This window comes from Aplysia californica, unplaced genomic scaffold, assembly GCF_000002075.1.
Source record: "Aplysia californica isolate F4 #8 unplaced genomic scaffold, AplCal3.0 scaffold00083, whole genome shotgun sequence".
NCBI lineage: Eukaryota > Metazoa > Mollusca > Gastropoda > Aplysiida > Aplysiidae > Aplysia > Aplysia californica.
This window is the reverse complement of record NW_004797353.1, coordinates 1184151-1201318: the sequence shown is the minus strand read 5'-3', so window position 1 is coordinate 1201318 and position 17168 is coordinate 1184151. Positions and strand designations below refer to the sequence as shown.

The following is a 17168-nucleotide window of genomic DNA, read 5'->3' as shown; positions in this document are numbered from 1 at the left end:
CAGGTTTCATTTTATATTCTGTGACTATAAGAATAATTCAATTTGTTAATTTTATGGGTTTTGCTCTTTTGCATATGTCAAGTGAAATCACAGCAGCTTAATTTTAATGCACTTTACTTTGAAACGTAATTACAGGCAATTTTTGATAGAAGACTATCTTTTGAAGACAGGCTGGACAGTCACCTGTCCCCAGTTCCTAAGCCAGACAAGGACCCAAGCAAGATTGCCTCATATCGCATAGTGACCATGCAGAATACCGTCGGGGAGCTGCTAGAGAAAATCGTGGCTCGCAGATTGGCAATAGAGCTGGAGGAAAAAAACGTCCTACCGCCGGAACTGTGCAGCTATAGAAGAGGAAAGATCACACGGATGAATGCTGCCACTCTTGCATCCGACGTATATGATGGCTTCGAACGGGGGGAAGAAACTCTGGTAGCTGCACTTGACCTGGAAGATGCCTACCACCGAGTTCAGTACGACACCCTCATGAGGACTCTAGTCAACCTGAGGGTAGATCCACATTTAGTACAATGGATTGGGGCAGCGCTGCTCAAACGAAAGGTAGCCCTACGTCTTGGTTGCTGGGCTTCGCTACCTACCGAGATCACACCAGGCTTACCACAGGGATCTGCACTCTCGCCTGTTCTGTTCAACGTTTATACAATAGGGATAACTTTCAACCAGCAGACGTGTACTCAGTTTTGCTGATGATGTGCTGGTGTACAGGCAGGGCAAAAACCGCCAGGTTGCAGTGGAGAGAGTACAGGAAGAACTCGACAGACTTGAACAGTGGTGTGAAGTGTACAACAGAAAACTGCACCCAGACAAATCCTGTGCATTGTGGTGTACACTGAATAACCATGCAGTGCACGATGACATGCCAAGTATCTCGATTGGAGGTAAAGTGCTGGAGAGGGAACCCACACGGAACTACTTGGGCATAACGTTTGATCGCACCCTCTCTGGCAAAGATCACATCACGAGAACAATCTCCAGGGCGAGAAAAAGCCTAACAGCCCTTAAGATGATGGCCAGAGCTAAGATGAGCCAGACAATCCTTGTCATCCTCTACCAGACACTGGTACTCTCTGTCGTAGAGTACGGACTCGGACTCTTGACCCTATCAAAGGCGCAACTGCAAGGACTCGAAGTGTTACAAAATGAAGGAAAGAGGCCAATCCTGAGGTGCACACGAGATACCTCAACCGAAGCAATGAGATACTTCCTAGACGTCCCATGTACAGACGAGAGGCACACACTGGCATAAGTCCAAGCCTTACTGCGAGTCAGCGCAGACGAGACGAACCCTCTACATAAGAAAGTGGGACGGTAGATGACATTAAGGCTAAAGAGGGGATCAGAATGGATGACTCAAGCCACGAACACCATCAACGAGTGCTGCCAGAAACAAGACATCAGGAGAGGCAGGGATTGGGTTGTGGTCGAAGATGCACTCGGAGAGTACACATCAGTGAAGGCAACTTTGAGTAGATAATGTCGCAACTGGCCACCTGGAGCTACAAACGCTGAAATTGAAACCCTGATAGAAGAGCATAGCGAACATGGAGATGCTGTGATCTTCACGGATGGATCAGTCAAGACAGGAGTCAAATCGGGCTGGGCCTTCAGTGTCAGAGTTGATGGGGTAGTTGTGAAAGAGCAAAGTGGAGCAACTGCACTGACAACATCAAGTATGTGTATGGAGATAAAAGCCATAAGTGAAGCTCTACACTGGATCAAGAACACAAGCCATCAGCGCGCAGTAATCATTACATACTCAATGAGCACACTACAGAAGGTACAGAAAGGGATGCTGTATGTGGACTGGAAGGCTACAATCAGGGAGAGCAGCCTGGAAAGAGTGGCTGGATCTTCTGCCCGGGTCACGCGGGGGTAACCGGCAACGAGAGAGCAGACAAGGTGGCTGGAGAAGCAAAAGTGGGAGGGAATTTGACACTGGACCCACCCAACCGTCCTAACCACTGTAAGGGAAAATTTGAGGGAGAATAGGGCGGATAGCGGTTCCCACACTCTAAGTAGATTGAAGGAGAAGGGGATCCAAAGAAAGGAGGGGAAACACAGCCATCTGTGCGGACCAGTCCGACGGACCTCCAACCAGATTATGATGGAGACTATAAGTAGACAGACTTTGAGATGGATCCTAAAGAGGGGGGGGGGGCAGAGATGGACATGTTCCGACTACAGTGACCCCAATACAGTGGACAAGTAAGACAAGTAAGACAAGTAAGAAGACAATCTTTGCAATAATATGTAATTTTTCATTGACTGGTCCTACTTCTGCATATGAAAATGTTTTGCTTTTTTAAATCTCTAAAGGTAGGTAATTAGTTGTTGCTTTTCATCTGATCCACCAAGGTTGAGTGACTGAGAGAAAAGTATAAAAGAAAAGATTTTGACTGAGTGAACACAAAGGTCTCCGCGAGATCAGCTCAAAGTCTCTTACATTGTGAGGTTAATAGTGTTGGCGGTTGAGAGAGGACAGCAACGAGACCAAACCACTTACTTGAAAGAAACACGTAGCTTTCAGTATGTTTTTACGTCTGATAAACTGGTATTTATGAAATGCAGGAATCCGCTCTTACTCTTAGACCTTCTCCATAACTCAATTCCCGAGGCTGGCAGTAAAGTGATTAACGCCCCTTTCAACACTATCAGCTGGTATTAGGCCTCAACATTGGCAGAACGTCTGAGCCTAACTTCTATTTTGAAAAGGAACAAGAGAGCCGTGAAAACTCCGTGCAAAACGACCGGAGTTCAAGAACGCCCAGTCGTTGATTTGAACTAGTGCTGCCCGCTCCGTAGCCTAGTATGATTCTAACTGAACTTACAGAGCGCCTTGCGATAGTGTACGGTCGTCAAACCTCAATGGGCCAGAAAGAACGTAACAATTGTTTTATTTTGGGGATTTTGTGTGGGGGGGTTTTGGTAAGGGGGGGGGGGGGGCGTTGCTGTTGTTGTTGTTGTTTCAGGTTTTGTTTCGCTGTTGTTTGTTGGGGTTGTTTTGTTCTGTTATCGTTTTTTTTTTTTTTTTTTTTTTTTTTTTTTTTTTTTGGTTTGTTTTGGTATTTATTTTTTAATTTTTTTTTAAAATTATTTTATTTATTATTATTATTTATTTTATTTTATTTTTATTTATTTTTTTTTGGGGGGGGGGGGCGGGGTTGATTTTGTTTCTTTAAAAGATTTCCGCGGCTTCTCTTCCAAGCGTAAGTGCCTCACCGTGGACGCATTTAGTATTATGATTGGTATCGCTTGATTGGGTCCCCGGCTTCCCAGTGTTGTGTGTCGGTTGCTCCGTGTCATTTCAAAACTATCCACCTTTTTGGTTTTTACGTGACGGTAAACAAAGCAATATCTGTGATCATGTTTGTTTATTAACAATTTTATTGTGCGATAGAGCTACAGCCGTACCAAATCAATAGGTAATTTGACAATTAAAAATAAAACAAGGGTAGAAAAAAGAACAAAGGAAAATATGTTGTAAAGAGTGGAAAATGAGATATAAAAAGAGAAGACGAACAATCAAATCACTCAATGATACACTCGATTCTGATTTGCGTTGTCGGAGGAAAAGGAGGGAGGGCGGGTGGAAAAGAGCCCAGAATTGTCGATATTTGTCCATCAGTCTCAGATTCTATTAAAGAGATTCTAAGTAATTACGAGTATCTTAAACTCTTCATCGTAAATCATGCGATCTTTTTTCGGTGTTTGCCAGTGTCTCCGACAGGATTCACATCAATAATACAGAAAGATTGGAAGTACAAGGAATGTGTACAGATTGAATCTAAAGTAGAAAATTATCTCGATACTATTCTAGATTTGGTAAAATTTTGACAAGGCAGCCGTTGCGTTTACTATTTTCCGATATTTCATTGCTCATGTTTATGTTTTACCTTGACTTCCCTTGGTAGTGTTGTATAAGATGTTTTTACTTTTTTTGTGTGTTCTGCTCCATTCCAAAAACGACGAATCAGTGCTGTTAAGTCTTACTTTTTGGTCCTATAGTTCGTCCATGGAGCGTCCATAGCGTATGCAAATTGGAGGCTGTCTACTGATATGGTGGTATGGTTTTTATTGAGGGTTTCTCTCTCAATTCTTTTAAGAAATATATTATATAGCAAAGGGAAGAGTAGACAGCTTTTTCTCACGGTAACAGATGTTTGCAATATCCCACCCTTTGCATTTTTTAAAGGGTTGTGTCTCCATCCACAGGGTGGTCTTCAGCTAGTGTGATTTCAGTTTGTGATAGAAGACAATTTAGGATGATCAGGAACATTATCTGGTATGGGAAGCCTATAAGGCTGACTGTATGTTGGCATTTGAGTGGGTTTCGTTTCTTTCGTAGGAGAATAACAAGGGAATCGGTTCCTTCTGTCTGCCATTTCTTTTGATGCCATAGTAAGAGCAATGAAGAAAAAGAAGTCCACCAGATTTCAGATAAAAAGCTTTTGAACGATTCTTAGAATGTCATTGCAAGATTGAATTACTGACGCATGAGTACTGGTAAAATCATTATGTTTTCGGGGCTCTTTCAATCCAGACTCAGTTAACAAGGTCACTTTCAACTCACGGAAGGTAGAATTGCGAGAATACCAAAATCTCTCTTGAACGGAGAAGAATAGACACCATGGAGTACAATGATTGACTTCTACGGAGATGTACAGACTCCAAGAAGAAGGGTAAGACTTAAACAAAGTTCGACTCCAGTACCATATCACAGGTTACAGAAGATAAATATATAATTTTTGTTTATATAGGTAAGTTAAAACCATTCTGAAAAGGAAAGAGAAAGGAACACTAGTGAAGGTATATGAACACATAATATGAACACATGCAAGATGATGCAACAGCATTTTAAAAAGTCACTTCTTTGTTTCCACAAACCAACAAAAACGCTTTTGTGCATAAGCTACAACAGATTATTTTCTGCATCTACAGCAACCAACGAACAAAGATTTATAGGTGTCTCTGAAGTTTTTGTTCATCCCCACATAGACAACGAAATTACAGGAGCTGTTGATGTTTACAACTAGGTTCATGATTAGGTAGCCAATACGTCCAAAGTTACTGGGAATGTTTCCAGTGACGTTGTAATAAGCGTACTCCGGGATGTAAGTGGGCAGGGACAAGATAGCGCAGGTTACAGTGTACACACAGCAGACAGCCAGGAGCATCTTGGTCGTGCGGTTGGACGAAGATTCTTTCCCACTCGCAGATGTCAGCTTCTTTCGTTTCGATGAAGCCATTTTTATTTTTACTGAAATGAAAATGCAGCCGACCAGAGTGAAACAGGGCGGAATTTTCATACTGATATAGGTCGTGAAATCCTGCATGAAGACGACATTGTCCACCTCGCTGTAATAGAGAGCTGAACGTTGAATCACACCCACTGAGATGTTGAGATTAGCCTTGTAGACGTAACCGAACTTGAACCAAAATGTTGTGTAGATGTTATACGTGTACCAAAATGCATACAAAAACCCGATTGTAAACCAAGTTCTCCTGGGTGTGATGATCTCGTGAAAACGTAAGGGCATAAAAACAGCGACCAGCCTCTCCATTGTTATGAACATTGGAATCGTCAAAGAGATGAAGCCGGCGGCGTAGTCTAGCGTGTTGAAGAAAAAATAGAGAGTATAAGCGGCCCTTGCTGCTGTTTTCGTGAACGCCCACGCCAAATCCACTCCGATGACGTCATAGAGGATCTTGGGGATGCTGTTGTATGAGATGAGGTAAGTAAGGTCAGTAATAGCCAGACAGAAGAGCAGGATATTGGAGCATTTGTGCAGCCCGTGTTTTACCAAGATCATGATGCTAAACACATTGCCTATCGCACCAAGCAGCCCAATGGTTGGAGTTACGTAGATAAGTAAGATCTGCATCACGAGACGTGTTGTCTCGTCGCTTAGCAACTGTTTTGGGGTCGTTTCCGCTTCCTGAAGACCGTCAGTGCTGACCGAGCGCACGATGTTGTCTGTTGTCATGCCACTGTCCGGGGCATTGTGAGGCTCCTCCGACTGGCAATCTCTGCAGGCCATAATTGACGGCTTTGATTTTTTCCCCAGAACTGAAAACACATTGAGATATTTTAGAAAATGGTAACAATAAAATACATGTTATATACAAATTGTTTGTCTCTAAGTGGCTCATGTGCCGACGCTACAAAATAGGAAATGCTTCCTTTTTGTTTACAGATTTAAAATATAATCTAAGAGTGCCCATTCCCCCTTATATCCACTCCACATAGATTGTATGATATCATCGGCCCGCCTATCGTGTATAAAGACCAAGGTCTGGATTTTTTAAAAATTGCGCAGTCTGAGAACTATGTATTGATAAGCATCGGGCCTACTATTACTATTAATCTTTCCTTTGAAATATGAGGTCAAAATTGTGTCTGTGGGATGTAAAACAGTTACCATTAATGGTTATCATTATGAATGAGATTATTATTTTTATTTTTCATCTGAGTATAAAACATTTGATTTACAGCTATAAAAAACAGATCAAAAGTAAAGATAAAAAAAGAAAGAATTATACTCAGAGAGAGGGGGAGAGGGAGAGAGAGAGAGAGAGAGAGAGAGAGAGAGAGAGAGAGAGAGGGAGGGGAGGAGGAGGAGACGGAGACAGAGAGCAGAGAGACATCAGTTATACATCATAATGGTTGGACCGATATAAAAAAGATACTCTGTGCCTTCTGTATGCTGCATTTCAAAAAGTTGGTCCTCAGAAAATAATCTAGCTGACTAGTCGGGGTTCGAAGAACGTTAATTCCTTGACACAAATGAATTGCGAACAACTGTCTTTTTGTGCGTGGGTTTGCTGGGTTCCCCTCACGGATAGATTTATCTTCAAAAAATAAAATCCCTTTTCTACGAATAGAACAATATTTCTGAAGCATTGAAGAGATTACAGTGGACCCCATGGACACAGTTGGACGATCTTGATTTTGTGGACGACTAGGCGCTTCTTTCACACACCCAAGAACAGATGCAAAAAAGACTTCCTTATCAGAGTCTGTTGGATTGAGGATCCACCCTGGAGAGACTAAAGTCCTAAGGACAGATGTACAACGAAAGGAGCAGGTCACAACGGAAGGAAATGCACTAGAAGACGTTGAATCATGCTGCTATGTTGGGAGTATAAATGACCGAGAGGTGGAAATAGCTGCCGAAATAAAGTCCCCCGTTGGAAGAGCACAGTCTGCTTTCATATCTTTAAACAGGAATTGGAAGACCAAGGATATAATATCACTTCGAACAAAGCTGAGGATTTTCAATTCAAATGTGAAGTCAGTCCTGGTGTATGGATGTGAGACTTGGAAGGCATCTCAGACTTGCATAAAGAGGATCTAGGTTTCTTGAAAAAGTGTCTAAGAAAGTTACTGAGGATCAGATGGACAGACAGGGTCATCAACGAGGAAGTGTTAGGAAAACAACACAGAGCCCAGTTAGAGATGGTGTAGGAAGAAGGCGGTGGCGATGGATAGGACATACTCTCAGGAAGTCAGGCAGTTGTATAACAAAGAAAGTGTTAGATTGGAATCCACAGGGTAAAAGATCAAGGAGAGGACCGCGTGGAACCTGGAGAAGAATCACATAAATTGATGTACAGAAAAGTGGGAAAACATGGAATAACATCAAGATTCTAGCCCAGGATAGAGAAAGGTGGAAAGTGCTTGTTCGGGGCCGATACCCTGGTGTAGGGTGAGAAAGGCAATAATGATGATGATTGAAGAGATTGCAAACTGTATTAGAATATTTTCGTCGTTATTGTTCCAAATTAAAAAAAAAAACATTCCCTCCCCCCTCTCTCTCACTCTCTCTCTCTCTCTCTCTCTCTCTCTCTCTCTCTCTCTCTCTCTCTCTCTCTCTCTCTCTCTCTCTCTCTGTCTTCGTCTTTGTGATCCACATGTCCCATTTATTATCTGTGTCTCAATCTTCTTTCTTCTCTCTGTTTCAGTCTTCTATCATCCAGCCCTGTTCTTGAGCATGACAGACGGGGGCAGATACCTACAACATTATCATAAACATCAGATATTATGTGACAAAATGGTATCTCTACGAATATCTGCTTGTGTATGACAAGAACACAGTATGCAGTAACGGTGTCGCGAGTCGCAGAAAAAGTGAACGATACCATTCGTTGCTATTGAAAGATAAAAGAAAAAGTTGTATACTATCTATCCCGAAGTAAACAGCTCAAATGCTAGTATGTACAAATGTGCTTGTAAAATGAAAAGTAGTTATCACTCTTGCATCGACTTCAAAAATGCATAGACCAAGACGGTATCTACCTTTTGTGAAAATTCAGTGTAATAGGTGGTTAAAATAAAGTATGTATGCTTAATTAAGAAATACAACTTTTCAACAAATTATACGAGATATGAAAGTAAGTGATCACTCAGCTTATTGCAGCCTGACCAGACACTATTCTGCGTGAAGACTATTCAGCTACATATTCAATTGGACAAAATTTAATCCCACATAGGGTGCGATGGTTTTTTCCCTAAATGACAAATTTTAAAACAAGTAATTCAGATGAAAGTAGAAGAAAAATGTGATATCCTTGAAATATGTTACACTAGACACGGTCATTTTACAAACGACTTGAGATTTGTTTAATTGTGTCTTTGCTTGTCAATTATGGAACGATCCTGACAGACTGGATCGAAGGAGTCTGGACATAATGTCCAGAATTTATTTTGCAGCTAGGCTATTCAAATACCCATTTAGTTGGCTCAGTTTAACCACACACAAACCATAATATTATCTACTGCCCCTTTTATTAAGTATATTTTGAAACTTTTGTATATAACTAACTCTTAACAAAATAAACCATTCACACGAAAGGACAGGGAAAATACCCATTTTCATTCTTTTTCCTTTAAAAGTTATGATATCCTTGGTACACTTGACCCGGCCATTTATGAATGGCTTGAGATTGTTAAACGGTGTGTTTGCTTGTCAGTTCTAGCTTCAAGGAGAAAGTCTCACATTGCCCTTTTTGTATTGGTATCTTGGCCTGAGGTGCTCTGTAGGGTGGAGTTTGAACATTTTGGTTTTGTTCCTTTCATGTTGCTATTGGAAGCGCTATTATTTGCCTCCGTGTCGCATCAGCAACATAATACAATGACATTGGTGAACCCTAGAATAGTTTAGCTCTTTCCCGGACAGAAACGAGATAATAGACATTCTGTATGCCATTTATAGGCGACTTGGACCCCTCCCCTTTTCGTCGGCCAAGGATTGACCGGAACAGAAAACATTTGGCGGGAATGTGCACGAAACAATGTGACCCACTCCTGCTCGAACTCTTGAACACCCGGCTTCCTTTTTAAGTAGCCATCCCTCGGGGGCATAATATTACAAATACCCGGTGGTTTTCTTTGCTTTAAAAAATATTAATTGTGTGACCAGCCTGCTCCAGTGAGCTTGGTCGAGAAATGATGAATTCTGATGAATTATATGGTCATTTTATTCATTAAGAAAAGAATCTCCTTTGTTGACATATTTTGTTACCGATATAAAACATACTGATCAAGGCATACATCGTCACTATCACAAAGAAGAATTGGAAAATACAGTTTCTTTGAATGGTACGTTATTGGTCAGCAATTGCAAAATTAATTTCATTTATAGTCTCTCCACTTAATCAGCTGATCCACAAAGCAATACAAGCTTCCATGAAATACTGTTAGCTAATAAATGCTTCCAAAACCCCAATAATCAACTACAGTTAATACAAAAGTGTTATACCTCGCTGAGCAACTTCAAAAATAAGATTCTTTTCCGACACCTGTCTAAAAGCACACAGACTATAAACACGTAAAAACCTTTTGAAGTAAAAATGTCTTGTGTCAGCTTCTACGATTCTGTCACAAGGGCCTCTAGATTTCAGACCATGTGTAATGATTTGTTTGTCAGTCTCAATGTTTTATACATATTTTATGAACGAAGAAACTCAAATTAAGAAGAAAAAAAACTAGGACCTGTTTCTGAAATTTTGTTTCATTCTGCTTTATACAATTGAGCCTCAACAATTTAGTCACGCATAAATTGTGAGGGCTGAAAGTTTAAAGGGTTTTTTTTCTCTCTCAATCTGCATATCAATTTGGTTTACAAATTGGGCGAGTTTGTTTGAAACCACTGTTTTATTATCGATGAAGTCAGAATCGAGATAATTACTTTGACATCTGAATAGCACACTTTATCATTAACCCTTCCCCGTCGCTCTCTTTACTTCTCTTTGCACCCTGCTGCCTGCTCGATAATGTTCAGTCATCTTATCAATCAACTATTAGCCCTCCTTAAGACATTAACACGCCAATACAAAACGCCTCGTAGAACCAGAAATTTCTTTTAGTTCTAAGTTCTTTGTTTGTTTTTACGATATGCTTAGAGGTTTACTTTGCTCGAGGCTTGAGTAATACTTTCTTGAATGGCTGCACAAATACCATTACGTAATAACCCCGTGTGCACTTAGTGCAAACAGGCGTAATGTGCGCTTTTTCAAATTGGTTCGTACAATTTGTAGCTTCAGAGTAGATCAAATCAGTGTTAATTTCTTCCGTATCTCTTTAGTCTGGCGGGATCATATGTGTTAACTTTATGTCGCTCAGTTGAAGTTTCTAAACGTTTAAGAAATCTATATTCGTTTTTACGTAGGTGAAAACAAATAAAGAGCCCGGCAATCTTCCTCTCGTTAGGGAAAAAGCACTCAAAAGAAAGGTGATCAGAGGTCCCAGTGTCTTGGGTGCCAGGCTGTTTTTCCCCATCTATCTCAGTGAAACGGATTAAAAACTGCGTTCTATTCAGCAGCTCATAATAAGTAGTCTATGTTTCTGTCTCAGTGGCCGACTAGAGGACCACCATTTGTAAAGTGGGGAAGACATTGCTTCACATGCAGGGTCTTTTTTTTTTTTTGATCCGCTCCGGGAGGTCGCGTAAATCTCTGAGAATTCTGAAAATTTTTAGTTCAGTCTGTGATGTCATCAAGGGAAATCATTATAACTTTATGCCTCAGCTTTTATTTAGCGACACCGATCATTTGTTTCCTTCTCTATTGTTATTATCTTTATTATTATTATTATTATTTTAATACAGCTGCCGACGACACTTATAGAATGAAAAGAAAAGCAACCAAAATTCTTGGGAAATCCTGTTGTTTTTGCAGTTGTTGCTGTTATTACTGTTACATGTACTATTATTATTACTATTATTTTTGTTTTACACAAAAATAAACCACCCTCAGAGATTCTATCCCAAACGAATCCTTCTGGAGTTATTTCTTTACATTAACACATGTTACTCCATCTTACAGGGAATGGAAATTGCAACCATGACATAGCTATTGGATGTACTGTAAAAATGAAGTAAAAAGTGGTTCCAGCATCCGATCCGGACATTGGGAATTGCCTTGTTAGTGAGACAACTTCGTGGGCCTTCGGCATAATGCAGTAGGGTGGCCAATTCTTTTCCCCGGCGCCTTTACGTTCCCAACTCTAAGTCAGGTACCCATTACTTCTGGGTGGGCACGAAGGGAAGAAAAAATTCCGTGTCCAAACCGAGGCTCAAACCGGACTTTCCGCTTTGGAGACGAGCGCACTGACCGCTCCGCCACACATACTAAAAAATGTAGCAACAACTGATTATGGGAAACAAGTCAAGACGAACGCCTCCATAATAACTTTTCGTAAATCCTACATAAAAAACACATTTCTGTGTTGTCCGTAGGTATGGCAAGATCTTATTTTAACTCCCTTCTCAGCACCGCATTTACCCGTTTAGATTCTTGATAGACTGTTGTCCATCTCCGATATGACTGAGTCAGATGTGTGGAGATTCTTGAGCAAATCCTCGAATAATACGGACGTATTCAGAGTAGAGAACTTCTTGTCGAGCATTTGAGCCAGACCGGCGTCTGTGGTGTAGCGGTTAGGTACTTCGCTGTAACACACTGGATATTCAAGTTCGATTCCCCAGTACGGAAACATTTCTATCGAGATTCTTAATCTTAGTCTTTCTGCTGGGATGGTGTATTCCTCTCAACTAGGTTTGGGCTTGACAGGCAGAGTCAAAGCCTGCTTCCTACATTATCTAAAATTATGTGTTGGTCGGGGCGTTAAAACACTTTCTTTATCACTCTCTTTATCCCTCCCTCTCTACCTCTTTGTATCTCTCTCCCTCTTCCTCTCTGCCCCTCTCTCTTTTTCCTCTATGTCACTCTCTCTCGCTTTGCCTTTCTCTATGTTTGTCTGCCTGCCTGCCTGCCTGCCTGTCTTCCTGTCTGTCTTTCTCTCTTCCTTCCCCCCCCCCTCTCTCTCTCTGTCTGTCTGTCCGTCTGTCGGTCTGTCTCGCTTTCTCTCTCTCTCTTTCTCTCTCTCTCACTCTCTCTCTCTCTCTCTCTCTCTCTCTCTCTCTCTCTCTCTCTCTCTCTCTCTCTTTCTATTTGCTCCCACTGCTTGTCATGTCAAATGACCTACATTTTGACCGGCACACCTATTATTGTATTATGCAATAATTATATAGTTATCATATTTGTCGCCGAAACAGTGATGCCTGTGTCTGGATCATGTATTTAAATGGCTTTATGATTACCTGTGAGCGTATGAATACTCAGAAGGAAACCAGATAAGGTAATTTAAACTCTCCTTTAAAAAAACACATTTTAAAAACAGAAATAACTTTCAACACATTATCAAGATGATGTTGTTTGTTTTGTTTTAATAAGAGTTTTACGGCTCTCGCAACTGCATAACGTCATATGAGCGCGCGACAAAAAGTTGGTTCCGTTCGCAACAGTTCACTGCATAGCCTGATTTTGGTTAATACCTCTACTAAAAAGCTGAAATACAAAAAATGTGATCTAAATAAATAAATAAATTGTTAATTTAAAATATTTTTTTATATCATTTAACGTTTTAATGCTTATTACAATTTTCCATAAAGGCTGATGGCCATTATAAAATCAAGGATTCTGTTTAGAACAACGACGGGAAACAGATCTTGCAATCTTTTGCATCTAAAATATGTCCTTCGGTTCTCTCCGAAGTCTAGACATTCTGTTAAAATGTGTCTTATGGTAAAACATGAGTCACATCCAACACAGAACGGTTTCTCATCTCCCTGAAGGAGGTATTTATGTGCCAGGGACGTGTGTCCGATACGTAATCGAGTAAAAATGATTTCGTCTCTTCTGGAGAGGCCCGAAGGTTTTTGTGGAACCCTTTTGGGCTAAATGTTGTGTAGTTTATTGGTTTCTTGTTGTTGCTTTTTTCAATGAGTTTCCCACAGACTGGCGGTGTAGTTTTTTTTACTTTATTTTTAAATCCGGTCTGTAGGAGAGTGTTCGTCGTTGATCTCAACAGAAGGGACAAGGATTCCTTCGCCTGGAAATCCACTTGCTCGTTTCCTAGGACTTTTCCCGGTTTCGGCTAAAGCGTGTATTTTGTGTTATAATCTATTTTTGCGTGTAAGAGTGTGTAGTTTGTAAGAAAGGTGATGCAAGACAGAGACAGAGAGTCAGATAGGATGAGGAAAGATTTTGTTAGTAGAATTTTCTACGGAGTCCAGTGCCATGTCAATGGCAATGGCCTCCGCAGAGAAAATGGAGGCTTCTGGATGAAGTCTCTTCTAGTGTGTACTATTTGAGGATAGGGCTGCGGCGCCTGCAGCATAGTCGGATTTGGAGCCAAGTGTGAAGATTAGCCCCACACTGGGGGTATTTTTCTTTTAGTTTTTTTTTGTTGTATTCTGCTTTAAATGTTTTGCTGTTTGTGCTTGTTTTTGGCGGGTGTGTGGTCAGCTGTAAGTCTAATTTTGCCTTGGTGAGGTGCCAAGGAGGGAGTTCTGGGAAAAGAAATTGTTGGATGTCTTGTTTGGAAAACCGTATGTTTTTAAGGTTCTTAAGGACTCTGAGGCCGAAGGGTTTGATGAGTTTTTCGTTGTTTTTGAATTTGTTTATGGTGTCAGGGTTTGTTCTGAAAATACAGTCGTGTGTGGGGGTTCTCTGTTAATGAGCTTTGTTTAATTGTATTGTAGTGAACGTTGTGTGCGTCTGAGTGTGAGTGATGGTATGTTTGACTCGGCCTGGAGGCTATCCACTGGAGAAGTGTGAAAGCCCCAAGGTTTTATAATGGGTCTAGCATTTCAGGACGTGTGGTTGTGCCGTTTCATAGTCCTGACAGCCGTAGTCAAGCCTGGATCGGACAAGGAAAATGTATAAGTGGAGAAGGTGTTTTGAATCCCCGCCCCACTCCGGAAGCGATAAAATTTTCAAAGCGTTCAACGCTTTCTGGCTCCTCACACGAAGGTCTTGTATGTGTGGAATGAATGTGAGTTTCTTGTCAAATATAATGCCGAGGAAACGAGCCTGGCCCTGGACGGGAATCCTTTCCCCACATAGATTCAAATCCGTTTGTACCTCCGGCAGAAGTGTACTGCAACCGTCTTTGACGGGGAAAACTTGAAGCACTTATTATTTGCCCACTTTTCAAGTTTGTGTAGCTTCGTTTGCAGGGACCTTTCTATAGATCTGAGTTGAGGGTTTTTCGAACAGCAGCATACAGGAAGTCGCCAACGTAAAACGAGCTGTCTATGCTATTTTGGAGGGTCTTAATGATGGGATCTTTTTTATTTAGAATAAGAGATGAGAAAGGATGCTTCCCCAGGGAACACCTTCCTCCTGCTGGTGGGAATCTGAAAGAGATGAACGGTTATTCTGGAAATTGCAAATGAAGGCAGGGAGGTGACCGCGTATGCCGAGAGCGTGCAGGTCTCTACGAAAGCCGCACTTCCAGGTTGTGTCGAAGGCTTTTTATAGGTTAAAAAATATTGCGATCATGGGGCCTCCTTCGGCAAACGTCTTGCGTATAAAGGTCTCCAGGCGAACCATATGATTCAGAGTGGATTGAGTTTTCCTAAATCCGCACCGGGGACCGCTTAGCCAGCCCGTCGTCTCTAGAAACCACATGAGTCGCTTGTGAATCATTTTTTTCTAGAAGTTTGTTCAGACTGCTCGTTAGTGCTATTGGTTTGTAATTGAAAGGGTGTGTGTGGTCTTTGTTAGGTTTGGATATTGGAATGACAGTGGCGAGACGCCAAGACTCCGGAAAGGAGTGTGACCGCCACAAGTCGTTGTATATTTATGTCTAGTGGGAGTGTAAGTGTTTCTGTTGATTAAATGTCTAATGATCTGGTTGTGGATTTCATCCGGACCCGAGGCTGTATTGCCCAGGTCCGAGATGCACGAAGTTAGTTCGTCTAATGTGAAGTCTGCGTTGTAGGCTTCAGTGCAGTTGGCGTGGAAGTTCAGGTGTTGTTGCTCTCTGTTATTTTTGTTGTTTTGGAAGGTGGTGTTGTAGTTTACTTTGGATGAGGTTTTGGAGAGAGATGTAGCTATTGTGTTTGTAATGCCTACCTGCACATAAGGTCGCACGTCAAGGACCAAATATGATGCCCGAACGGTGACTGGAGGGCAGCAAGAATCAAAAGTCTGGATGATCGTGTTAGTTTCGAGGGTGGTCTCCCCCCCCCCCACCCCCACCCCGAAGAGTAATTCGCGAGCATGGGTCACACCTTCGCAGTTCGCCACAATTTCCTCCATGCTGCAGCCCTTTAGTTCATAGCTGCGGACGACATCCTTCGAGCAGTTCAATTTCTGGTACCGCTCGGAAGTACCTTGAATACCACGGAAGGTCGTGGTGTTCAGAAGTTTGGTCACCTCAGTCTCTGTTGCGCACTTGACAAGGAGTTCACCAGAGGATAGCTTCTAGACATCCGAGGGAGCGCATCCCAGAACCTGCCGCAGTGCATCTCCTAACTTAAAGAGATTTAGATCAGCCATCATACTCAGTGTGTCTTCTGCGCTGGAAATGTCCACGTACGGCTGCCGCGGAAACTCCCTGGAAAGAGGGAGTGTAGAAACCGCAGTAAAGGTCCTTGTTCCATTTTGCTGGCTCGGTTCGACGGCCGCATCCGCTTCCGCGAGCCGAGACTTCTTGTTTACGTTGAGAACTGGGGAAGGGTCTTTAAAGAGTGAAGTTTCTATATGTGTTTGGATGGTGTTTCAATTCCGGGGCTCCTCACACTCCATTGAGCCCAACAAAGGGACACATAGCGCGGATGACCAGGGCTACCCCGGAGCTATACTCTTCACGAGAGTGTACATGATTGACTCTCAGACTAAAGGGGTTTCAGCTCCCCACCGATTGAGTGACATGGGCTGTGCCACCCTCCCGTCTAAGAGGAAAACCTGGGGCAAAGAGGTGTGTTGATGAGGGACAGTCTTCAGACTGATCTCACCTCAACCTCCGGGTACCAGGTTTCCCTCGGCATGGGTGGCACTTACGGTCACCGAGGCGCCCACTTTGTGGGATGGGTGACCTCTAGTTTTTCTCCAGATGAGGTCGGCGGTGGTAGAAGAGATAGAAAAAGAAAGAAAGAAGGATGGAGAAGAGGGAAATACACCAAAGTAGATGTCGCATCCAGATCCCAGAGGGTAGGAGTCCGTGTGCGACACCTCGTCATTGGAGGGGTTTCACCTCCCACAGACCGGGTAGTGGGTCTATTTACATACCCCCGACCCACGAGGGGAGAGATGATGTTGGAGAGAGACAGAGAGAGAGAAAGAGAGATAGAGAGAGAGAAAGAAAGAGAAGGAGAGAGAGAGAGACAGAGAGACACACAGAGAGAGAGAGAGAGAGAGAGAGAGAGAGAGAGAGAGAGAGAGAGAGAGAGAGAGAGAGAGAGAGAGAGATCTATAAACTTCTTGAAAGGTACGAATAAGAAACTTTCTGGAGTGCTCACTCAGGGCGCATAGTATAAAATACAAGCATGAATAGACAAAATTTAATAATTATTGTTGGTGTTTTACGCCCATATCGAAACAAATTAGATCGTTTAAAAGGGGGGGGGGCTACACCCCCAAAGTCCCAATTCGAATCAAAATTATAGAATTTGAGTTGTAGGCATGTTTAGCTTCCTCAGCCTCTCCTACAACTATTTCATTGCATCAAAACCCTCCAAAACCGCATTTTGTCCCATACCGGACATGTTCGTCACCACGATTTCCTCATAAAGTCAATATTTTATTTTTATTTTTCGGCCGTTTTCTCAAAACGCGACTTTTCTCTATACTTTTTAAAA

The 17168-nt window shown here is 42.1% G+C and overlaps 1 protein-coding gene across 1 annotated transcript; it reads right to left on the bottom strand.

Moving 5' to 3' along the window:
* Nucleotides 1-4940: 4940 nt before the first annotated feature.
* On the bottom strand, nt 4941-16358 carry LOC106011275 (galanin receptor 2a-like). Its single transcript, XM_013080368.1, has 3 exons — nt 16326-16358; nt 15600-15762; nt 4941-6088 (listed from the first exon to the last, which is right to left on the bottom strand). Exons 1-3 carry the CDS (start codon nt 16356-16358, stop codon nt 4941-4943), a joined length of 1344 nt encoding a protein of 447 aa, XP_012935822.1.
* Nucleotides 16359-17168: the final 810 nt, after the last annotated feature.

Coding starts and splice junctions, on each gene's coding strand:
- LOC106011275 (XM_013080368.1), bottom strand. CDS start 16,358: ATGCCGAGGGAAACCTGGTACCCGGAGGTTGAG. Junction 15,763..16,325: donor CCTGGTACCCGGAGGTTGAG/GTGAGATCAGTC, acceptor CTCCTTGTCAAG/TGCGCAACAGAGACTGAGGT. Junction 6,089..15,599: donor AATTGTGGCGAACTGCGAAG/GTGTGACCCATG, acceptor ATGTGTTTTCAG/TTCTGGGGAAAAAATCAAAG.